The 24,685-nt window shown below is 42.7% G+C and overlaps 2 protein-coding genes across 2 annotated transcripts; both read right to left on the bottom strand.

Annotated features, from left to right (window-relative positions):
- Nucleotides 1-1,048: 1,048 nt before the first annotated feature.
- On the bottom strand, nucleotides 1,049-7,272 carry LOC115168634 (peptidyl-prolyl cis-trans isomerase FKBP1A). Its single transcript, XM_029724079.1, has 5 exons — nucleotides 7,124-7,272; nucleotides 6,896-6,943; nucleotides 3,625-3,737; nucleotides 2,567-2,712; nucleotides 1,049-2,438 (listed from the first exon to the last, which is right to left on the bottom strand). The coding sequence occupies exons 1-4, from the start codon at nucleotides 7,158-7,160 to the stop codon at nucleotides 2,584-2,586; spliced, it is 327 nt and encodes a 108-aa protein (XP_029579939.1). The 5' UTR covers nucleotides 7,161-7,272; the 3' UTR covers nucleotides 1,049-2,438; nucleotides 2,567-2,583.
- Nucleotides 7,273-7,551: 279 nt separating this feature from the next.
- Nucleotides 7,552-23,977, bottom strand: LOC115168633 (sodium-dependent lysophosphatidylcholine symporter 1). Its single transcript, XM_029724078.1, has 14 exons — nucleotides 23,794-23,977; nucleotides 23,570-23,689; nucleotides 22,614-22,738; nucleotides 22,236-22,368; nucleotides 18,495-18,573; nucleotides 12,442-12,629; nucleotides 12,002-12,092; nucleotides 11,769-11,890; nucleotides 11,569-11,652; nucleotides 11,384-11,467; nucleotides 11,168-11,280; nucleotides 9,048-9,191; nucleotides 8,570-8,746; nucleotides 7,552-8,086 (listed from the first exon to the last, which is right to left on the bottom strand). The coding sequence occupies exons 1-14, from the start codon at nucleotides 23,878-23,880 to the stop codon at nucleotides 8,044-8,046; spliced, it is 1,590 nt and encodes a 529-aa protein (XP_029579938.1). The 5' UTR covers nucleotides 23,881-23,977; the 3' UTR covers nucleotides 7,552-8,043.
- Nucleotides 23,978-24,685: the final 708 nt, after the last annotated feature.

Below are 24,685 nucleotides of genomic sequence, written 5' to 3'. Positions count from 1 at the left end.
AGGTGGTTATAGACAATCTGTGAATTTAGTTAGTTCAGCAACTGTTCATCAGTGGGAAATGGGGCATAATGCTACTACTACAGTGGAGCAATTTTGCCACTCTTCTACGTCTTGCTGTGGGTGATGGCTCATATATATTCTAATCTATATGAATATGAACCGATGATCCATAAAACCTAGCTATTCCAATCCCCAGATACAACTCCGGTTTCTATAGCAAAGCAGACACTAATTTAACACCTTGATACTTAAAAAGGTGCCACTACACCTAGAATGTCTCAGCATTTCTCCCCTATGTTGAAGCTAGGTGAATTGCAAAAGCACTAAGTAGGCTGTATTAAAAACAAATCTCCCCCGCAACATGGCAGAGACACGGGCTTGGTGCCTCGTATCATCTGGATATGTGTGCAACAAAAAGTTCAACATTCTCCTTCTGCTACCATTTATGTCAAGCCGTATAGACATACAGTTTGATTCATACGTTTGATAAATCCAAAGTCTACAGCAACAACCTCTGCAACGCGTTCCATTAGAAATGAATTTACAGTACTTCTGGGTGTACCAACATTCAAAACACTGGGTGTGATCGAGGCGTGGGCCTTTTAGTTTCGGTTAAGGTCCACCGGTTTCAAGCAGCTGTAAAAACAAAAATGTTTTGCTATTGAAAATACATTTCACAGGGATTTAGATGGTGCAAGGATTCCCTACACGATTATTCAATGCTTGTTTTTGAGCGAAGAGTGTAGAATTTTAGCAACCACGAAAAGAGCGATTTCCACTAGATAACCCAGCCACAAAGTCAAAGCAGCTTTTCCATTTCGACAAGAGGCCCCTCCGGAAATCAATAGGCGAATATCACAGCCTATCACAACACCGGCGGGTAAATAATACTGTGAAACACTATCATTCTACTATTACTGCAGATATAATATGTACATTTTCTGAAATTACAACGCAAAATTTCTACAAAAAAAATCATTATTTAATACCCCACCTTCATAAATGCCAGATATTCCAGTAATTGAAGAAAATAAAGACTTTCCACAAAGCAGGTAGAGAGCACTTTATTGCAACTGCAAAAACATTTATTGGTTGTGCCTGCGTATGTAACTCAGCACACAAATAGACAGTACATAGGACTGTATTTGTGCCATGTGCCTAGACAGCTGTAACATCAAGAGCAATGATGGCCAGCATCTGAACATGTTCTATCTGCATTAGATTTAACTCCATTTCAACAGACTTTTAAATGTGATACAAAACATGGATGTCTCTGTCACCTGACTACCACAACACAGCATTTTTATTTAGGCAGTGTGGTGTCAGTCTAATGACGCTGACAAAAATATTTACCGTTACATTACAGGTAAAGTAGAAGTCATTCTTAGTTATCAAGTCAAATTGTATTGGTCGCATACACATATTTTAGAAAGATGGCATCTGAAAAATATTTTAATGTCAAGTTGTGAGACAAAATAAGGTGGGGGAGGTCACAACTGAATCGATTCCTCAACCCCCTTTCAAAATGTCTGGCATTTCACTTCTAAAGCGTCATCACTACTCCAATTAATGTGCGTACACTATATGGTTCCTATCACTGTTAATAACACGTTTATGGCTTTCAACAGGGTTAAAGATTTGACTTGGAAAGAAACATAAGCAACAACAAAATGATTCAAATGCAAAGCTTTGACACGTATATATCAGGATATCATTAGTATGACATGCAGAACCAGCTAGTTGGTTGGTCGTGTGTCTCGTAATGAGACACACAATATGATACAACTCTTCTGTACTAGTTCCTCTGTGCAGAATGCTCACTAGCGCCTAATAAAGTTAACAAATCAAAATTAATGAAAACATCACTATTTGGTCTGGGTAAATAACATATCAAACAATGTTCCTGTTTTATACCGTTAAGACATCCCTTGACTCAATATTTTACTACACTATTGCCTCTCAACATTACACTAAGCCCTATAACTCTAAAATCTATTCATATTTGTTCTACTTTCAGCTGGGAGAGGTATGGATGCAAACATGTACTTTTCATATTCTCTTAGTTTTGTTCCACAGGTAGGATTCACGTCAAGCACCAGCCCTCTTTCAGGTACTCTTGAAAACGGATGAATGTCGCTGCTAACATTTCATTGGTATTTTGTATTACTCATGTAACCATGCACAACCAATCATTTCACAAAACAAAGTAAAGCACAATTTAAAAATTCAAGATTAAAAACATCAAGGTTTGTAAGGTTTTAAGGTTATGGCCCATAGGTTTTTAAAGAAAAACAAAATAACCGAGTCATTGATAATGCAGATTTTGTATATATGGATAAAATAGTGACCAAAGTGGTAGAACTATAGACACAGGCCTCTTATAGAATCAAGTGCAGACTCTCCTAGCTGTTCTACATGTTTCCTAGGTAGAAAGCAACCTGCAAAGACAGAGAAGGAAGAGGAGAAAGGGATTAGATTGAATCCATCGACTTGTAGATGCATTTGTGCTATTATTTAAACTACGGATAATAATAAAACACTTAGAAAATCTTCAAAAAGTACTTACAAAAAAAAGAAACATCTTCATTCAAGGCTCAGTAGCTCAACATCAAAGATAAGGGTGGCGTTGGGTGGTATGATCCCCGGGTGGCCCTTTGCCCCGTAGGCAAAGTCAGGCGAGCAGGTCAGCTTGGCTCTCTGACCAACACTCATCTGCAAGGAAGTGGGGGGGACGGGGACATAGGTCAAGCACAGCCACACTGAGATAAGCTACAGAGGAACCTCTATGCTTTATTTCGGAAAGAAGCATTCATTTTATGATACCGTTGACAACTTTTTGGTTCAAATTGTGTTCATTTATGCATCACTTTTTGGTTGTACTTAAGCAGCAATTGACCCCAGACCAGACGCTTAGTGTGTGTGTGTGTGCTTGTGTGTAATTGGGGGAGCGGTTTGTCATGCTGTAAGTGTGGAGCCTCTGATGAAAACGCTGAGGGCTCTTGTGGAGAACTGCCATTGGCTGGGAGAATGCCTAGCCAACACAACAAAGACTAATACGGGCACGTCTCTTCACTGCATCTGTCGCCCTTGATAAGAATATTATGTAATCAACCTCCTGGCAAAAGCCCAGCGAACTGCTTTGAAGTACACAATGCCTCAGTCTCTCTCTCCTGTTGCACACATTTGCCTTTCAATCTGCTGCAGCTACACATCACAGGGCTGTACATCAAACAGACCGAACTGTGTGTTCTGCCCCAGTAACAGTGAAACTAATGTAAAGGTTTATGCAAATACTTCAAACTGTCTGGTATAGCCCACACAAAGCATGTCATATGTTCAGAGAAATACTATGTATGAAGGCCATTATCTTCCTACTGATAGAGAAGGTATGGCTGTACTTGGAACAGTTAAATTCATCAAGTAATATAAATGTATTTGCTCTGGATAATCTTGACCGAGGGTTCATGCACAGCAAAGAAATACACCGATGGGACACTCTGTGCTTTGGCAAAATGGCAACCTCTCCGTTACAAGGACGTGGTAATTTCATTGTAAAACCCTTCTCCTGTACTTCCTAGAAGTAGGGGCAGACAGACACCAGAGACGTCTGCACAGTACACCTACCTGCACGACTCCCTCTTCCCAGCCACGGATCACTTCCTGTTTTCCTATTTTAAACCTGAAGGGCTTGTCCCTGTCACGGGAGGAGTCAAACTTGCGTCCATCCGTCAGGGAGCCTGAGGAGGAGGAAATGAGAGGCAGAGAGGATTTATTTTGACAATCTGTAACAGAGATGGTGGCATGTCTGTTACGTTTCAAGGCAATCATTTCAGAACTGGACTGGGGATGCAATTCCTGGGGGTGCAACCCAAACTAACGAGTTCCAGCAGACAGACAAACTCTTAAGTTGAAAGACGTACATCCTGTGGCTCTTGTAGGTTTACTTCCATATCGATTGTTATGCAACACACAAGGGACAGAACCGACAGTTAACGAAGCATTAACAATATATATCTTCTGAGCTAGTGTAAAATTATCTCCCAGAATGCAAATGAAGGGATTCCACGGATAGCAGAAATAGCCCCTGCAGCTGTCTCTGGGGTGGGCAGTAAAGTGACAGGAAAATGTGGCCATAACTGGGTGTCTGCAGTCGGCAATTCATCCCGAGGAGGTATTCATTGTGTACTGTTGTTATTACCGCCAATCAGGCCAGGAGGGGGCTGATCTCTGGCGTGCACTGCTGTCGGGCACATCAGGGGGCAAGATATATATATAGTAATCCCAGACGTGGCATGGTTGGGCGGACAGATTTTTGTTATTTTCTCTCTCCCTCTCTCTGCAGCGGCCAATATAATGATCTATTAGGGATGGAATTTATAATGCACAAACTTTTTCAGTTGTATTTCTTTGACGTCGAACGTTATCGTTGTTGAAAGTCTCAAAAATGTCCCTTCAGGGAGCAGATTATGCAAATAGGAGACTGACTAATCAAATGAGAACTTGTTCTCAACTAGCCTACCTGGTTAAATAAAGATGAAATAAATAAATAAATAAAAATGACATGAGGGCAGTGGAGTGTATTCATTGATGCCAATGGAAGCCAGGCTCCCCCCAAATATTTGACCAATAAAAAAAAGAAAATGGTATAAAATAATTTAATCTTTCATCTCTCTGTGTTTTAATAATTTCCCTTAAATTGGCAAATGGCTGAATCTCACCGGAGAAATCATCAGAGCGAGGGAAACAGCGCCCCTCTGTCTCACTATGTGTAGCCCATGTATCTGTTGCTGTCTGGACTAAAAAAGTATGACATGTTGCCGCCATAGCATTTGATTGGTTGATTGATGCCAGCAAGCATTTCGCCTCCCTTAATAAAAGCTCAACTGTCAACTGTCCTGGCGCAGCAAAATGTCCCCCAAAAGGAGGCCAGTTTGGATTTGGCTTTACACCAATCAAATTGCATCCAAAGCAAAAAAACATTGTCAGAAAAACTTGTCCGTTCCTGGTCTGCTTGTGTTGTTGTGCTGCAGTGGCTAGCTTGCTAAATCAGCCCTTTCCTAAGTCATGGATGGAGATTTGGACTCAGGCAAATGATTCTGATCTAACCATAAATTCATATATTGAGCCACTGGCCTGAGATGATTGAAATACAATATGTGGCCTAGTAGGCTCACGTTAACTAGCTAGCTAACTTAGCTGCTTCATTATTGCCCATGCGAGGAAGTTAGGCTAGCAAGTATTTTAGCTAGATAGACTTTGACGACAAAAGCTAAAAGCGTACTGTATGACAAAGCCTTAGAATGTTAAGTCAACATGAAAGAGACGAGGATGACATTGTCATTCAACTAGTCTACAAGTAAGGTGGGTCAACTAGTTTTTTTACTTGCATGCACACACACACACACACACACACACACACACACACACACACACAAATGTGTACCATGGACAATCGCATGATATTTAGCAACATTGGACTAAATAGTTTTTGGTATCGTTCAGTTTGTTTTCACTGCCTAGTTGATTTGCTGATGTTTTAATGTTGAAGTGTAAATGGTGCAGGAATAACGGAGGCAGTGCTCCTGTTGTCTTCGTGCTGACTTGCGGTAACTACGGTAACTACGTGGCTCTAAACCCAGTAGTTGTTTAGTAAACTGTAGAAAACATTAACTTGATGGACCATGCTGTAGGTCATTTAACTATTTGTTACATGCAATATTTGTTTTTTGTGGACACCAGACAGATGTTGCTTTCTGATTTTGTGATGAAACAAGTATATGTGTAGTTTAATTTATTCCGCCAATGTGTGACTGTTGTCTTTTTTGTTGTCACAGCCATATTGTATATCAGGGTGGTGTATGAACTAACAGGTTATAGAGCAAACAACACAATTAACACAACATAGGTTGTAATATGGCTTTTTTTACTGGCTTGGCTTCCCCAGTGATTTTACCCAAGCACCCGCTATTGCATGAGGGTACAGTTCACACATGAATAACAGGAAAAGATCATTTTCTGACAGGAAATCAAAAAGTGGAGAGAAAAAAAAATAAATACTGTTGCTATAGCAAACATAGTAAAACATGTAGAATCTTGCCAGTGGCTTAAATATTTTGTGTATGCATGAATCCGAGTATAATAAAAGTTACATGATAATCCAATAAGGTGTTAGGACTACAATAGCACCTATCCTACAACTAGGTAGCTGACAATTGAATAGTGTAAATCATGTGAGAACGTGGAGAAAAGGCAATGCCTATGTAATTGAAAAGTACACCAACCCCCTGCAACTATTACAATAATACACTAACTCATTAGTAAACAATTACAACGAAAGGGAGAAGAAGAAAAAAATCCTTAAAAAGGCATCAGACAGCAATACTCAGTTCTATCCAACGTCACCAATCCCCTCAACTTCAACAAAGGCAGGGTATCAGACCGGGTTTAAATCCCTCGCTGTCTCGTCTGTCTCGACCTCGGATTGAACCCTACAGCTGCGTTCAGCTGACGTCTGAACGCTCAAGACAGACACCTGCATGTTATATTACTATAATCACCTATGAAGTGACCGATGGCAACATTACAACATAGTAGTCTTGACTTCGCACGCGATGTTACAATGTTGCTCAATAGTAACCGCATTCCAATACTAAAGAAGCCGCCTCCCTCGTACAGAAAGATTTAACGCAACACATTGTTGGGTGGCCAGAGCTACAGATGTATTTGCAATTGCATCCGAATGAAATTCCCCTGAATGAAAACATTACTATTGAAACAAAAATGCACCCAATCGCCAAGGTTGTGGCCTATCGAAAATCTGAATTAATCAAAGATTTAGGGGGAATTTACATTGGTGCTTGCATACAGACACTGGAAATGAATCTCCCAAACTCACCAACATAATGCACCACACACGTCTGTCCTTTTTTAGGGAAGGTTCTTCCTGTGGGAGAAAAAGCCATAGAAAAACAGGATAACGGGCATGAAAAGACGACGAGACGCTAAAACAGGATAACGGCATGAGAAGACTATGAGAACCTGCATTTTTGTTGTATGGAAATGTAAATGAATTAACGGAAAAACATCAAATCTTGAGCTAAAGAAATGCATAAAAATATTTTACCATCGCCCGGGGTTATTGTCTCAATTTCTACTCCCATTTCCTTCGTTAATATCCCTCCACCCTTCCAAGAGACTATCTTCCTTCAATCCGCTATTTCAGCGGCTGTTGTCGTCTGTCTCCGTGCAGCGGCGTCTACCACGTGATGTGAATGTAGCGGTTAAACCGGAAAAAAAGTGGGAGTGTTCGTCACATTTTGAGCGCGATTATTATTTTTTTCTGTTCATAAATAATAACAATGTAATAACAATGCACGCACCACTAAACGATCCCGTGGTGTTTCTTCTTCTGTTGGATGTTAGATTTACCTTCCCCATTTATTTATTTTAATATATTTGATCTGTAATGCGGCATCAGCATCCCAGACTAGAGTAGAATTTAGGCCTACTGTATACTAGGTTAAAATACTTCAAATAAAATGTTGATCTTGATCCCTTTGAATATAAGTGGTTTATTACAAACATGCAAATGTATTACTCTGAGGTCCTTGCATCCGGTGAACAGTATTTGGACACCAGTGGTTCCCAACCAGGGATACTACCTACAGGGGGTACTTGAGAAGATCCATGAGACCATAGGCATTCTGGTAAATATATACATGGGGTACTTCAGGGGTACTCTGGGCAGAGAAAAATTCAGTTGATGGTACAGTAACTGAAAAAGGTTGGGAATCACAGCTGTACACAAAAGTGATTACAATGGTTGGATAAGAAAACACACACACACACACGCAAAGATTCAATATATAGGCTGAGTCAAGTGTCTGTGTTTCGGCCTGTGACCACGACAATCATCTTCCGTGGTATAAACCCATGCGAGCTGCTGTGAAATAGGCAGCAGTGTCCTAGCATGGTGCCAGATGAGGCAAGACACTGACAGATGGACGTTTCCATTTAGACAGGCTGGCTGTGTCTGAGCGGAGTCTACAATCGTACTGCCTCCATTACTTGGAATCCATCCACTTTCCTGTAAAGACCAATATGGCTTGGTAAGTGAAACATGTCATAGAACACGGCATAGAACACGGCATAGAACACGGCATAGAATTATCAGGAAAGCTAACATGTCTTCCTAACATTTAAAAAAAAAAGTTAATATATTATGATATCATTCAAGCACATTTTTATAAATCATACTGTAGATTCTATTATGTACATTATTTTCACATTACTATTTTTATTACTTTTTTAATCTACTTTTTATTACTACTTGTTATTTTGGTACTCTTGTATTTGTCATTGTTGAGGAGCATTAGCAAGTAAGCAAATCGCTCTACCATGTGCACGTGCCCAATAAACTTTTATTTGATTTGCGAGAAAAACAAAAACTAGACAGCTACAGTGATCTACCACTAGATGTCAGTCTAGCATCCAATCAGTTCAACCAATGAATCCAAGTCATGTAGATCTACTGTAGAGTATTGGGAGTATCAACAGGATGGAAACTCACTCTGCTTTCTGCAGTTCCCGCTGGATCTGGCAGCGCCGCTCCTCATTGATGGGGTAGAAATAAAACAGAACCAGACCAATGAAGAGGAGGACGACGGGCACAGGGGCGAATAGGACCCGCAACGCTGTGATCACAGCTGGGTTCTGCCTGCAGGCCCCAGGCTTATACCCTGCAAAGCTAAGGGTGGGAGAGGAGGGTTACACTCGGTAGACAAGCAGTTACAGAGGGGAAACTCTTCTGAAAGTGCTGCCGCACTACAGATAGAATCCAAGTATTGGTACAAATATAGATTGAATCATGTATGGATTTATTTACATCAACATGACTCTTCATTGGGTGCTGTTTAGAGATATGACAAAGGTCTAAACAGCACACAAATGAAGAGTAATGTTGATGTAAATAAATCCAAACATGATTCAATTTATATTTGTACCAATACTTAAGATTCTAATCTCCGATCCCTGCAGGTGGAACTCACTGTAATGCCAGAGTAGAGATGCCCACAGACATCCCCCCTCCAAACTTGTTGAAGAAAACATAGCAGGAGTAAAACATGGGCTCCAGGTCTGTACTGGTGGGATTCTTCACCTTGAAGTCATCAACTACATCCGGCAGCATAGACCTGCACACAGACAGGATGACAAGGTACTGTGTGAGAATGCATTGTAGACTATTTCACTAAATAAATAACACATTTATTACTGTCCCACTTCTTCTTCCTTCCTTCCTTTAGTAGATGATTTAATAGTTGTAGTAAAACACAGATGTGTCTCAGCTCAGAGACCACTGCAGACCATTTCTTAACTTTCCTCATGACTCATTAAGTCTTTAAGAGTGTGGTCTCCAATAGCTGTGGAAAAATAAGAATCTCAGAGTGTGGTAGGGAAGCCCCAGTCCAGAGTGTGTGGGAGGGAAGCCCCAGTCCAGAGTGTGTGGGAGGGAAGCCCCAGTCCAGAGTGTGTGGGAGGGAAGCCCCAGTCCAGAGTGTGTGGGAGGGAAGCCCCAGTCCAGAGTGTGTGGGAGGGAAGCCCCAGTCCAGTTACCAGGGAGACAGGGCCATTATGATAGGCTGTACTGACCTAACTGTTTATATAGTGGCTTTGAAGATAGAGAACTCTAGAGCACTGTTTCCTGAACTCAGTCCTCGGGACCCCAAGGGGTGCACATTTTGGTTTCTGACCTAACACTACACTGCTGTTTCAAATGAACAAAGCTTAATGATTATTTGAATCAGCTGTGTAGTGCTAGAGCAGGCCTGGGCAGCTCCAGTCCTCGGGGGCCTGATTGGTGTCACAGTTTTGCCCCAGCCCCAGCTAACACACCTGACTCCAATAATCACCTAATTATGATCTTCAGTTAAAAATGCAAGTTGTGGCTCCTTAATGAGACAGAGAAAGTCAAAACAGTATCATGCATATCCATATAACATGATATTATTATGGGTGTAACAGTAGGAGGGTGTTTTACTCGTTTCTTGCACCAACATAATGAGGGGGGTGGTGGGGGCGAGCCGCCAGGGTTAGTGCTATGAGTCATCAGGTGTGACCGTGTGGTGTGGCTGGAGGCCTGGACTAGTTACAGTATGCTACAACATGTCAATGTGTTTTATTTAACTAGGCAAGTCAGTTAAAAACGAGATTATTTTTTTATAGTGTTTTATTTACCCCTTTTTCTCCCCAATTTCGTAGTTACAGTCTTGACTCATCGCTGCAACTCCCGTACGGACTCAGGAAAGGCAAAGGTCGAGAGCCATGCATCCTCCGAAACACGACCCAACCAAGCTTCTGCTTCTTGGCACCAACAAATTCTTATTTACAATGACGGCCTACCCCGGGCCAAACCCTATGGGACTCCCAATCAGGGCCGGTTGTGATACAGCCTGGAATCGAACCAGGGTCTGTAGTGACGCCTCTAGCACTGAGATGTGGCTCAGTTGGTAGAGCATGGTGTTTGCAATGCCAGCATGGTGTGTGCAACGCCAGGGTTGTGGGTTCGATTCCCACGGGGGGCCAGTATAAAAAAAAAAAAAGAAATGCATGAAATGAAATGTATGCATTCACTACTGTAAGTCGCTCTGGATAAGAGCGTCTGCTAAATGACGAAAATGTAAAAATGTAAAAATGTAGTGCCTTAGACCGCTGCGCCACTCGGGGGCCCTAAGCCATTGAACATGTAATGATACTGTAACTCTAATGCTTGTTAATACTATCATTTTAGTCATCACATTTATCGTGTTTTGACCTACAGTGCATCTGGAAAGTATTCAGACCCCTTGACAAGGTTGTAGCGTCATACCCAAGAAGACTCAAGGCTGTAATCGCTGCCAAAGGTGCTTCAACAAAGTACTGAGTAAAAGGTCTGAATACTTATGTAAATGTGATATTTCAGTTTTATATTTTTGTAAATTTGCAAACATTTCTAAAAACCTGTTTTTGCTTTGTCATTATGGTGTATTGTGTGTAGACTGATGAGGGCAACAAAAAAAACAATTTATTAACCAATTTTAGAATAAGGCTGTAACGTAACAAAATGCGGAAAAAGTCAAGGGGTCTGAATACTGTCAGAATGCACTGTATGTGTACAAACACAAACTCTCACCAGGGCAGCAGGTAGAGTGCCGATAGACTAGACCCAGATATGATGGACATAATGATGAAGACGGGCAGGTTGCTCTGTATGGACGCAATGACCACAAGGGCTGGTGCATACATCTGAAAAAAGGAGAAATAACAGACAGAGTGATAAAGGAAGTTCAAAATGTCAAGGATGAGGTGAAACATATACATAACCACGTTCTTGTAAAAGGGAACTTACACAGAGTCCTATGTACAGCGTTGTCTTCTTCCCCAGTCTCAAAAGCAATGTCTGCCACAGAGGGATGGACAATGTGGCAGCTGTCTAGACAAGGACACATACATACAAAAAAAAGACACTCTTGTTACCTAAACCAATGCATGAACCTACTCTGAATGAGTGTCAAACATGGTTACTTTACTCACTAGCAGGATAAGGACGAGGTGTTGGAAGTAGGCCCCCAGGCCTGCAGCATGGGTACAGAAGAGGGCAAAGTTTCCTTGAGCCATCTGGGTAATGTTGCCGTGACAGGAAAGAAAGAGAATAATTTAAGTCATTAACATCTCCACGATCATCATCATCATCATCATCATACACACAGCCCAGACCTTAGGGCAACCCTCACCTGGAAGGCAAGCGAGGCAAAGAGAAACCCGAATACGAGATTGACGTAGGGGGTGTGTCCCACCACCATCTTCATACCTGCCAGGTAGGGCATACGGATACGGTCCAGGGTACTGAGAGGAGCTGAGGTGGAAAGTGAAACAAATCATCAATAAATAGTCTGATGTCTCTCATACCACAGTCCAATTTTAATGAATCTACATATAAACAGAGCACCTAAGAAACCATACTCACCCAACTGCTCCTTCACACCCAGAAAGAGCACAACACAACACAGGAAATAGATTCCTCCCAAAACTAAAGCAGCAAGCACATAAGCTCTCCTCTGAAACCAAGACAGAAAATCACAAAATATTAAAATCAGCATATCTGTATTAAGACACACAGCAACAAGCTCAGGGGAAAACGTCAAAAGATACTTGTCAGTTCAGACAAGACAACATTAGACTTCCTGTAATGACCACAAATAGGGAAGAACCTATAACTGCAATGCTATTACTGAATTTCTACAGTACAGGCAAATTCTAGTTTATAAGTTCTCTTTCACACTTCTGACATATTGCAGAGAAGAAGTGATGCAAAGATGTCTTCTCAGCTACAGAAGAGTCTGATAGTGATTATTGTAAGAGCGAGAAGAGAAAGACTGTGTGGGTTATGGATATGATGGTCCAAACCGTGTTCTGAAGGGTATCAGTGAGGGGCGAGGAAAAGTTCTGGATTAGGGGCGAGGAGATGTTACGGAGGGAGGCCTCGCTGTAGTTCAGCTGGCTGCAGTCTTGTGCACTCTTAGCATGGTACACCCCCACAATCTGACCCTGAATGGTTGCACCCGCCAGTGTTGCAAACACCTCCATCCCCATTCCTGAGGGAAAAGAACAATTGAAGAGGATGGAGACATATACAATGAAAACATTGACATGGAATTAACCAACCAGGGGTACTAGGAACCCTTGGAGTACCTGGCCTATCCACAGGGGGTACTTGAGAAGACTCGTGAGACCATAGGTTAACTGGTAAAATACACATGAAAGGGGTACTTCAAGGGTACTCTGGGCAGAACAAAATGTACTTGGTGGTACAGTAACAGAGAAAAGGTTGGGAAACACTGACATGGAGAACAGTGAAGAAGAAATGAGAGGAAAAACATTTTACCTCGGGTGTTTTGGGGGTTAAAACCAAAGATGCCTCATACAGTAATACTGTTTTTAGAAGAGCAACTCCACCACTTTTTAACCTACTTTTCATTATCTCCATCACAATAACAGCATCAACATATGTGAAAACAGTCCATTTCTACATTTTGTAGAAGAAAAAAAAAATAGTTCTACCTGATAACATCAAAAGTTTAAACATTTTAAAAAGTGATTTTCAAACACTATTATCCCTTTCATACAAACACGTTTTTTCCCGACAACTTTTATCCAGCATCTTCCTTATATCTGAAAGGTATTGTCGGTATCAATGTCAAAACTTTTATTTTTGCATAACTAATCATTTCGGTAAAACTTTGGCCTAAGGCTTAGCATACAATTTTGCCGCAATGCTGAGGCAGCAATCGTTGTAATAGTGTTCCCTTGTGTGGTCAAGAACATTTCAGCACCGTTTTTATTGGGACAGCCCCATCGCGCTGCTTTGAGACAATTCTGTGGTGTCTCATCTTGATAAATCAATCAACATTTTCACTGAATCTCAGTTTGTATATTGGTTAGGCTACAATTAGGCTGGGGAAATGTTAGCTAAATTGAGGTGAATGCTGCTCATGATCATCTTGTCTAGTTGGCTCATTTATTACAACATTTTACCAGCATGTTATGTAGTTTAACAAGTGGATTATGTATTTTAAAAAGTGGATTATTTCGTAGTCCCTTAATAGCCTTAGCTTACTCCCGACCAAAAGCCTTCGACTTCACTGACTTAATTGGTTTCTGGCTGGGGAAATAGGTAGAGGTGGTATAGCTCCACATAGTTCATCTTCCACATACAACACTCGTTCTGCCAGTCACATTCTGTTTAAAGGTCCCCAAAACACACACGTCCCTGGGTCGCTCCTCTTTTCAGTTTGCTGCAGCTAGCGACTGGAACGAGCTGCAAAAAAACAATCCAACTGGACAGTTTTATCTCCATCTCTTCATTCAAAGACTCAATCATGGACACTCTGACAGTTGTGGCTGCTTCGCGCGATGTATTGTTGTCTCTACCTTCTTGCCTTTTGTGCTGTTGTCTGTGCCCAATAATGTTTATTACATGTTTTGTGCTGCTACCATGTTGTGTTGCTGCCGTGTTGTGCTGCTACCGTGTTGTGTTGCTACCGTGTTGTGGTGCTGCCGTGTTGTGTTGCTGCCGTGTTGTGTTGCTGCCGTGTTGTGTTGCTGCCGTGTTGTGTTGCTGCCGTGTTGTGTTGCTGCCGTGTTGTGCTGCTGCCATGTTGTGCTGCTACCATGTTGTGTTGCTACCATTTTGTGTTTTCATGTGTTGCTGCCGTGTTGTGTTTTCATGTGTTGCTGTCATGCTATGTTGTTGTCTTAGGTCTCTCTTTATGTAGTGTCTCTCTTGTCGTGATGTGTGTTTTGTCCTATCATTTTATATCCCAGCCCCCTACATAAACGCCCACCTACATCGGCACACTGCTAGGCCTACGCATGCCTGCATGCCAACGGGAGGTATGAAAAAGCTTGTGGGATTTCACACTGCTAGGCCTACGCATGCCTGCATGCCAACGGGAGGTATGAAAAAGCTTGTGTAAAGGATTTCACACTGCTAGTCCTACGCATGCCTGCATGCCAACGGGAGGTATGAAAAAGCTTGTGTAAAGGATTTCACACTGCTAGGCCTACGCATGCCTGCATGCCAACGGGAGGTATGAAAAAGCTTGTGTAAAGGATTTCACACTGCTAGGCCTACGCATGTCTGCATGCCAAAGGGAGGTATGAAAAAGCTTGGGTAAAGGATTTCACACTGCTTGCTTAGCAAGTACCACTTCCTCCCGATTCGGCCACTATTTGGTGCAAACTCGGGACCTCTGCCTCACAAACACACGCGATCGTCCTCCCTCAAGCATCTTAGACGATCGTGCCACCTCAAAAGCTAGCTAAATGAGGTGAAGCAAGCACGAAGCTTCAGGCTGAGGAGTTTCACACATCCCTATGTGCTACATCCACCCCTCAAACGTACTCAACAGCGGCCCCAGAGTTGAGCTCAACTGTAGATCCGGGTCACGGTACCACTGAGTGCTCCCGAGTGGCGCAGCGGTCTGAGGCACTGCATCTCAGTGTAAGAGGTGTCACAACAGTCCCTGGTTTGAATCCAGGCTGCATCACATCCGGCTGTGATTGGGAGTCCCATAGGACGGCGCACAATTGGCCCAGCGTCATCTGGGTTTGGCCGGGGTCGGCCGTCATTGTAAATAAGAATTTGTTCATAACTGACTTGCCTAGTTAAATGAAAGTTTCAATAAACATTTTTTTTAAAGGATGTCACACTGCTTGCTTAGAGATAGGGGTGTGCTGAGTACTCAGGCAAAATGAGTATTGTAACAGAGAATTTTCTGAATATGTATTTTTTATGAAACGTTTCCTTTTTTTAGCTGCCAGCAGCATCTCTTTTTCACTCAAACAGTGTGAAGCTGTGTGTGCTCTAAACAACTATTGGCTAAATCTTCTGTCTGTAAATAAATGGATGGGGTATCAGTTGAGCCTGATGCAATGATTGGATTAGAACAAGCTGCTCTAACCTCTGCTTTCATTTGCCCAGACAGACAAACGCACGGCTGTTTCACTCAGTCACTCGTCTCAGGGCACAAGTCTCCCCGTCTCCAAACATTGTGTATAAATCAGAATCCGTTGCTAAGTCATTGTTGTTCAATCCAGTTATTTTCTGGAGACTTTGCTGAGGCCACATGGTTGTTTTAGTCTGTCTACTTGGAGTTGTTTAGTAGGCCCACTTTGTTTGTCCATATAATTATTCAATTGCTGACGTCATGTCGTGATCCAAGCTCATACTTCTTGCTAATATGATTTCTCACCCAGCCATGTTCACCGAGCAACAGATCAATAGAGAATAAAAGGACGCATTTAGATTATTTTATTTTTATCGTCCGAATGTTTTGGCATAAGTGTTGAGTCAATGTGCGGGGTTACAGGTTAGTCAAGGTCATTTGTACATGTAGGTAGGGGGAAAGTGACTATGCATAGATAAACAGCAAGTAGCAGCAGAGTAAAAACAAAAGTAAATAGTCCGGGTGGCCATTTGATTAATTGTTCATGAGCAGTCTTATGGCTTGGGGGGGTAGAAGCTGTTAATGAGCCTTTTGGTCCTAGACTTGGCGCTCCGGTACCACTTGCCGTGCGGTAGCAGAGAGGGCAGTCCATGACTAGAGTGACTGGAGTCTTCAACCATTTTTGGGGCCTTTACAGGACACTTCCAGGTTCTCCGATCAAGAGTAAATCCGATGAGTATCAAGTGTGATAAAACAGATACAATTACGAGTATGACGAGATCAGCACACCCCTACTTAGCGTTGCACCACTTCCTTCTAATTCGGCACCATACCAGGCGTGAACTCAGAACCTCTGCCTTACAAACACACGTGACCATCCTCCATCAAGTGTCTTAACCAATCAAGCCACCTCAAAAGCTAGCAAGGTGACGTAAACATGACACTTCAGGCTGAGGAGTAAGTTTCACACATCCCCATGGTGCTACAGATGCAGTCAAGAATGTAGTATATAAACATTGTTCATATAAACAGTGCCCAATTATCTTCACAGGCAAAATATGGTAAATCCTATGTGAAAGCAGTATGTGAGATTTGTGGTGACGTGGAAAAAAAACCTTGGGCTAGAAACTCATTGCAGGTTTTGGAAAGAACTGGTTTCAAAATCAAAAGTAACAGTCGGTATCTGGTGTGGCCACCAGCTGCATTAAGTACTGCAGTGCATCTCCTCCTCATGGACTGCACTAGATTTGCCAGTTCTTGCTGTGAGATGTTACCCCACTATTCCACCAAAGCACCTGCAAGTTCCAAGACATTTCTGGGGGGGAATGGCCCTAGCCCTCACCCTCCGATCCAACAGGTCCCAGACGTGCTCAATGGGATTGAGATCCGGGTTCGTCGCTGGCCATGGCAGAACACTGACATTCCTGTCTTGCAGGAAGTCACGCATAGAACGAGCAGTATGGCTGGTGGAACTGTCATGCTGGAGGGTCATGTCAGGATGAGCCTGCAGGAAGGGTACCACATGAGGGAGGAGGATGTCTTCCCTGTAACGCACAGCGTTGAGATTGCCTGCAATGACAAGCTCAGTCCGATGATGCTGTGACACACCGCCCCAGACCATGACGGACCTTCCACCTCCAAATCGATCCCGCTGCAGAGTACAGGCCTCGGTGTAACGCTCATTCCTTCGACGATAAACGCGAATCCGACCATCACCCCTGGTGAGACAAAACCGTGACTCGTCAGTGAAGAGCACTTTTTGCCAGTCCTGTCTGGTCCAGTGACAGTGGGTTTGTGCCCATAGGCGACGTTGTTGCCGGTGATGTCTGGTGAGGATCTGCCTTACAACAGGCCTACAAGCCCTCAGTCCAGCCTCTCTCAGCTTATTGCGAACAGTCTGAGCACTGATGGAGGGATTGTGCGTTCCTGGTGTAACTCGGCAGTTGTTGTTGCCACCCTGTACTCGTCCTGCAGGTGTGATGTTCGGATGTACCGATCCTGTGCAGGTGTTGTTACACGTGGTCTGCCACTGCGAGGACAATCAGCTGTCCGTCCTGTCTCCCTGTAGTGCTGTCTTAGGCGTCTCACAGTATGGACATTGCAATTTATTGCCCTGGCCACATCTGCAGTCCTCATGCCTCCTTGCAGCATGCCTAAGGCACGTTCACGCAGATGAGCAGGGACCCTGGGCATCTTTCCTTTGGTGTTTTTTAGAGTCAGTAGAAAGGCTCCTTAGGTGTCCTAAGTTTTCATAACTGTGACCTTAATTGCCTACTGTCTGTAAGCTGTTAGCGTCTTAACGACCATTCCACAGGTGCATGTTCATGAATTGTTTATGGTTCATTGAACAAGCATGGGAAACAGTGTTTAAACCCTTTACAATGAAGATCTGTGAAGTTATTTGTTTTTTTCGAATTATCGTTGAAAGACAGAGTCCTGAAAAAGGGATGTTTCTTTTTTTGCTGAGTTTAGAAACACTGCTGTTTTCACAGACACTGGTTTGGTGCTGGAGATAATGAATATGGAGGTTGAAAAGTGGCAGAATTGCCATTTAAGGCATACTGTCCATAGACTGAAACCAAGCCAGTATTTGTATTATCTCTAATGCACCCAACGCTTTTTTTAAATGTTTTACACTGAAGTTAAGGAAATGTGTCCGTGTCTCTGATCCTTGACCTGTTAACTTTAGCTTGCCTTCAGCCAACACCACCTCCACAGCAAACAGAGTTAGTCACCGCCAGGAAACCAAACCCTCAAAAGTCAGACATAAACTGACATCCTGTCTGGCCTGCCTACGTCTCTATACAAATAATAATAGTGATAACCACTACATAGGCTACATCACAACAACGGAGAACATTAAGAGTTGCAGTGATGGTTGTACTATCATTGTCATAAGAATGTGTTTACTAATAATTTCATCCGGGAAGTCCTGCTAAAATAAAATCATATTTTCCAAGGGAGATCTGAAACAATATCTGATGAGTCTTTTAACTCCAGAGGAAGCCTTACTGTAGCCGGTGGCAGAGTCTCTGTCCTTCTGGTCTCCCCCCAGGAACATGTTGAGTGAGGAGTAGGGGACATGGTAGCACTGGAGAGGGAAGAGATGGACTGTAAACACAGGAACAATGCACAAAGAAAGGTAGAGTATTTGGCTGTAACCATAGTTCTACTGTTAGGAGTTGGGTGCAACTGAACATTATAAGCGCCGCTGGCAAATTAGAATAGATTGTGGCTAGTAGCTTAGTAGTCACCACGGAGGACCGAGCACACCTCCATCTACATTGACAGGGCTGTAGTGGAGCAGGTCAAGAGCTTCAAGTTCCTCTGTGTCCACATCACTAAGGAATTATCATGGTCCACACACACCAACACAGTTGTAAAGAGGGCAAGACAACGCCTCTTCCCCCTCAGGAGGCTGAAAAGATTTGTCATGTTTTACAGTTGCACCATTGAGAGCATCTTGACTGGCTGCATCACCGCTTGTTCCGGAAACTGCTTGGCACCCGACACTACAAGCTTGGCACACCTGTATTTGGGGAGTTTCTCCCATTCTTCTCTGTAGATCCTCTCAAGCTCAGTCAGGTTGGATAGGGAGCGTTGCTGCACAGCTATTTTCAGGTCTCTCCAGAGATGCTCGATTGGGTTCAAGTCCGGGCTCTAGATGTGCCACTCAAGGACATTCAGAAACTTGTCCTGAAGCCACTCCTGTGTTGTCTTGGCTGTGTGCTTAGGGTCATTTTCCTGTTGGAAGGTGAACTTTGGCCCCAGTCGGAGGTCCTGAGCAGGTTTTCATCAAGGATCGCTCTGTACTTTGCTCCGTTCATCTTTGCCTCAATCCTGACTAGTCTCCCAGTCCCTGCAGCTGAAAAACATCCCCACAGCATGATGCTGCACCACCATGCTTCACCGTAGGGATGGTACCAGGTTTCCGCCAGACGTGACACTTGGCATTCAAGCCAAAGAGTTCAATCTTGGTTTCATCAGACCAGAGAATCTTGTTTCCCATGGTCAGAGTTTTTAGGTGCCTTTTGGCAAACTCCAAGTGGGCTGTCATGTCCCTTTTACTGAGGAGTGGCTTCCGTCTGGCCACTCTACCATAAAGGCCTGATTGGTGGAGTGCTGCAGAGATGGTTGTCCTTCTAGGAGGTTCTCCCATCTCCACAGAGTAACTGTAGAGCTCTGTCAGAGGGACCATCTGGTTCTTGTTCACCTCCATGACCAAGGCCCTTCTCCCCCGACTGCTTCGTTCGGCCGGACGGCCAGCTCTAGGAAGAGTCTTGGAGGTTCCAAACTACTTCCATTTAAGAATGATGGAGGCCACCGTATTCTTGGGCAGCTTCAATGCTGCAGAAATGTTTGGTACCCTTCCCTAGATCTGTGCCTCGACATAATCCTGTCTCAGAGGTCTACGGACAATACCGTCGACCTCATGGCTAGGTTTTTGCTCTGACATGCACCGTCAACTGTGGGACCTTTGCTCTGACATGCACTGTCAACTGTGGGACCTTTGCTCTGACATGCACTGTCAACTGCAGTGCCTTGCAAAAGTATTCATCCCTCTTGGCGTTTCTCCTATTTTGTTGCATTACAACCTGTAATTTAAATTGATTTTTATTGGGATTTCAGGTAATGGACATACACAAAATAGTCAAAATTGGTGAAGTGAAAAAAACAACTAAGAAATGGAAAAGTAGTGCGTGCATATGTATTCACCCCCTTTGCTATGAAGCCCCAAAATAAGATCTGGTGCAACCAATTACCTTCAGAAGTCACATAATTAGTTAAATAAAGTCCACCTGTGTGCAATCTAAGTGTCACATGATCTTAGTATATATACACTTGTTCTGAAAGGCCCCAGAGTCTGCAACACCACTAAGCAAACGGTACCATGAAGACCAAGGAGCTCTCCAAACAGGTCAGGGACAAAGTTGAGGAGTAGTACAGATCATGGTTGGGTTATAAAAGAATATCCGAAACTTTGAACATCCCACGGAGCACCATTAAATCAATTATTAAAAAATAGAAAGAATATGGCACCACAACAAACCTGCCAAGAGAGGGCCGCCCACCAAAACTCACAGACCAGGCAAGGAGAGCATTAATCAGAGAGGCAACAAAGAGACCAAAGATAACCCTGAAAGAGCTGCAAAGCTCAACAGCAGAGATTGGACTATTTGTCCATAGGACCACTTTAAGCCATACACTCCACAGAGCTGGGCTTTACGGAAGAGTGCAGAAAAAAGCCATTGCTTAAAGAAAAAAATAAGCAAACACGTTTGGTGTTCGCCAAAAGGCATCTGGGAGACATCCCAAACATATGGAAGAAGGTACTCTGGTCAGATGAGACTAAAATGTAGCTTTTTGGCCATCAAGGAAATACCATGTCTGGCGCAAACCCAACACCTCCCATCACCCCAAGAACACCATCCCCACAGTGAAGCATGGTGGTGGCAGCATCATGTTGTGGGGATGTTTTTCCTCGGCAGGGACTGGGAAACTGGTCCGAATTGAAGGAATGATGGATGGCGCTAAATAAAGGGAAATTCTTGAGGGAAACCTGTTTCAGTCTTCCAGAGATTTGAGACTGGGACGGAGGTTCAACTTCCAGCAGGACAATGACCCTAAGCATACTACTAAAGCAACACTGGAGTGGTTTAAGGGGAAACATTTAAATGTCTTGGAATGGCCTTGTCAAAGCCCAGACCTCAATCCAATTGAAAATCTGTGGTACGACTTAAAGATTGCTGTACACCAGAGGTACCCATCCAACTTGAAGGAGCTGCACCAGTTTTGCCTTGAAGAATGGGCAAAATCCCAGTGGCTAGATGTGCCAAGCTTATAGAGACATACCCCGAGAGACTTGCAGCTGTAATTGCTACAAAAGGTGGCTCTACAAAGTATTGACTTTGGGGGGGGGGGGGGGGGGGGGGGGGGGGTGAATAGTTATGCACGCTCAAGTTCAGTTTTGTCTTATTTCTTGTTTGTTTCAAAATAAAAAATATTTTGCATCTTCAAAGTGGTAGGCATGTTGTGTAAATTAAATGATACAAACCCCCCCCAAAATATATTTTAATTCCAGGTTGTAAGGCAACAAAATAGGAACAATGCCAAGGGGGATGAATACTTTGCAATCCACTGTATATAGACAGGCGTGTGCCTTTCCAAATCATGTCCAATCAATTGAATTTACCACAAGTGGACTCCAAGTGGACATCTCAAGGATGATCAATGGAAACAGGATGTACCTGAGCTCAATTTTGAGTGTCATTGCAAAGGGTCTGAACACTTATGTAAATAAGGTTTTTCCATTTTATTTATTTATATTTATATATATAAATTTGCAAAAATCTCAAAATCTGTTTTTACTTGGTCATTATGGGGTATTGTGTGTAGATTGTAGAGGATTTTTTATTTTATTTAGTCCATTTTAGAATAAGGCTGTAACGTAACAAAATATGGAAAAAGTCAAGGGGTCTAAATAATTTCCAAATGCACTTTATATGTACATATCTACCTCAATTACCTCATACCCCTGCACATCAACTCAGTACTGGTACCCTGTGTATATAGCCAAGTTATTGTTACTCATTGTGTATTTATTTATTGTTTTATCATTTTTAAATAGTTCTATTATATATTTTTTTTTACTCCTTTGCATTGTTGGGAAGGGCCCGTAAGTTTCACTGTTAGTCTACACCTGTTGTTTACAAAGCATGTGACAAAATACAATTTCATTTGATTTGAGCTTACAGTCATGAAGGCATCAAAGAGGCAGCTCCAGATGAAGAACCAGAAGAAACTGGAGGAGGGAGACATGGACTCCTGAGGCGTGAACCACATCATGATGTAGGCCAGGACGCCCAGCGGCATGGAGAACACAATCCTGAGGAAGGGAGGGAATATTGCACATTACTTGAATGGTGAAATCATGGGTAGTTTCATCATGTTTTATCGTTGGCGTGTAGCCTAAATCAGTGACGTGCAGAGAAAGAAAGAGAGAAAGACTAGTCAGTTGTACAACAATGCATTCAACTGAAATGTGTCTTTCGTATTTAACCCACAAACCCTCTGAATAAGAAGTGCGGGCGCTGCAGATATTATGGCTGTTGCCCTTCTGAAGTCACTAACCAGGGAATGAGTTTGCCGATGCGTGTTCTACCACTCTTGGTGACCATATATCCCACCAGAGGGTCAGTGATGGCATCCCATGCCCGGCCAAGGAAGAGGATGAGAGATGCATAGAAGGCCCCCATCTAGAGGTGCAGTATAAATAATCATTATTGGATAGTGGTGGAGTTGGTGGGGAGGTTAAGGAATGAGCCTTTGTCCTGTGCTTTCTGTGAAAACATTGCCTGGTATGAATAGAACTCACTAACTAAAGTAATGGAGGTGACAGTGTAGTTAAATTATAGAGAGTGGCTGCTCTGTTGCGTCATGGGATGAGGGCTGAGTGCAATACCACGCCAATAAATATATATAACAAAAGCAGAATCTGAAATACACACTATGTTATTAACATCATATATGGGCTGCTTGGTTGGTATAGTTGGCCTAAAGTAGTAAAATCTTACATTGAATTTCTAGGAGGGGTTTATAGCCAAGGCCACACATAAGGGGAAGTTACGAAATAACTTTTGTTAAAAAAACTCAAAGAGTATTTGACGCCAATAACTAAACTTCAGCCATGATGTTAGAGGCAGATAGATTATTTGATCATTTTCTGCATTGTAAAAACAACTTTCTTTGGAGATGGGATTTGAGGTACAATATTAATACAAATATTTGCATTCCCACCACACACAAACACTTGTAAAACCCCACCACACACATCCTACAGACAATACAAAACATGCTATAAGAATTGAACTGAGGACACTATTCCAGTCAACTTGGAATAGTCTATAGAAAATCAACATCAATAGATGAATACCATGCTTATTGATTATACTGACATTATAATCCTCATTATTAATATGGGTGGGCCGAGGAAGTCAATATTTTTGTACAAAATTCCACCTCAGATCAATAGTTGAGATTAAACACCAGTGTCATCCATGCAGACCTCATCCAATCCCAGCACTGACCTGTACAACATCCAGCAGGAAGATCTGCAAGAAGAATCCCTTTGCGTTGGCCGTCATCTGATAGGGCATGCCACCAACTGCATAACTTATCTTCCTGGAGAAAGGAATGCCTCCGGGTTTCTGCAATAATATAACATGGTTTAGCCTGATCAATTCACATTAGTCTGAAGTTCGGTGAATACAAATTGAGAAAGGTTACAAAATAACGGTCAAAATAACATTACCAGAGTTGCGTTTCCATCCTTCGTTGTAACCAACTCATTTTTGTTCTCATACTGTGACCCATCACTGAGCACCGTGGTATGTGCCATTCTCTCGTCCACAACTTAAAAAGAACTCTAATTTTACGTGGTATGGTATTAGTAGTAAGCGCTTTGAACTTCAATAGGGTGAGAGGCGTGCGCTCGCATCGGTTTTAAAACAGTATCAGCCGGTTCGCATTTTACGGTGATATTCAACACAGGGTATTGATGCTTTGTCTTTCGGAATATTGTGAAACCACCAGTAACCACTCCTCGTTGAGATGACAACACCAGCAGAAGGTTCCGATTACTATGACTGGAGTACAACAGTTGCATAAAACTAAAATAAAAATAAAATACTTTAATGGGCTTACCCTACAAAAATAGCACTATAATGTCCTGATAGACAAACAGCATTCCATATTTAAGCAGATTAGTTGACCAAGTCTTCCCTGTGGCTCAGTTGGTAGAGCATGGTGTGTGCAACGCCAGGGTTGGGGGTTCGATTCCCATGAGGGGCCAGTATGAAATGTATGCATTCACTACTGTAAGTTGCTCTGGATAAGAGTGTCTGCTAAATGACTGAAATGTAAATGTAACTAGGCTATGGTTCAAACCTGGTCCTCATCTACACCACAAGACTGTTAGCCTGCTGAGCTTAGGCCAAGGGTATTCCATTCTTACCGAACGAGGTCTGGAGCCTACTGGTTTTCTGTTCTACCTGATAATTAATTGCACACACCTGGTATCCCTGATAAGAGGAGAACAATAAAAAAATGCAGTGGAACTGGTTTGAGGTCCAGAGTTGAGTTTGAGGGTCATAGGCATTAGCTCGGGGAGTTAACACAACTTAGTTAATTTCACACATATATGG

This window comes from Salmo trutta, chromosome 30 (genome assembly GCF_901001165.1).
Source record: "Salmo trutta chromosome 30, fSalTru1.1, whole genome shotgun sequence".
In the NCBI taxonomy this organism is placed as follows: Eukaryota; Metazoa; Chordata; class Actinopteri; order Salmoniformes; family Salmonidae; genus Salmo; species Salmo trutta.
Note: the sequence above shows the minus strand (reverse complement) of the source record. Positions and strands in the feature narration are given on the sequence as shown.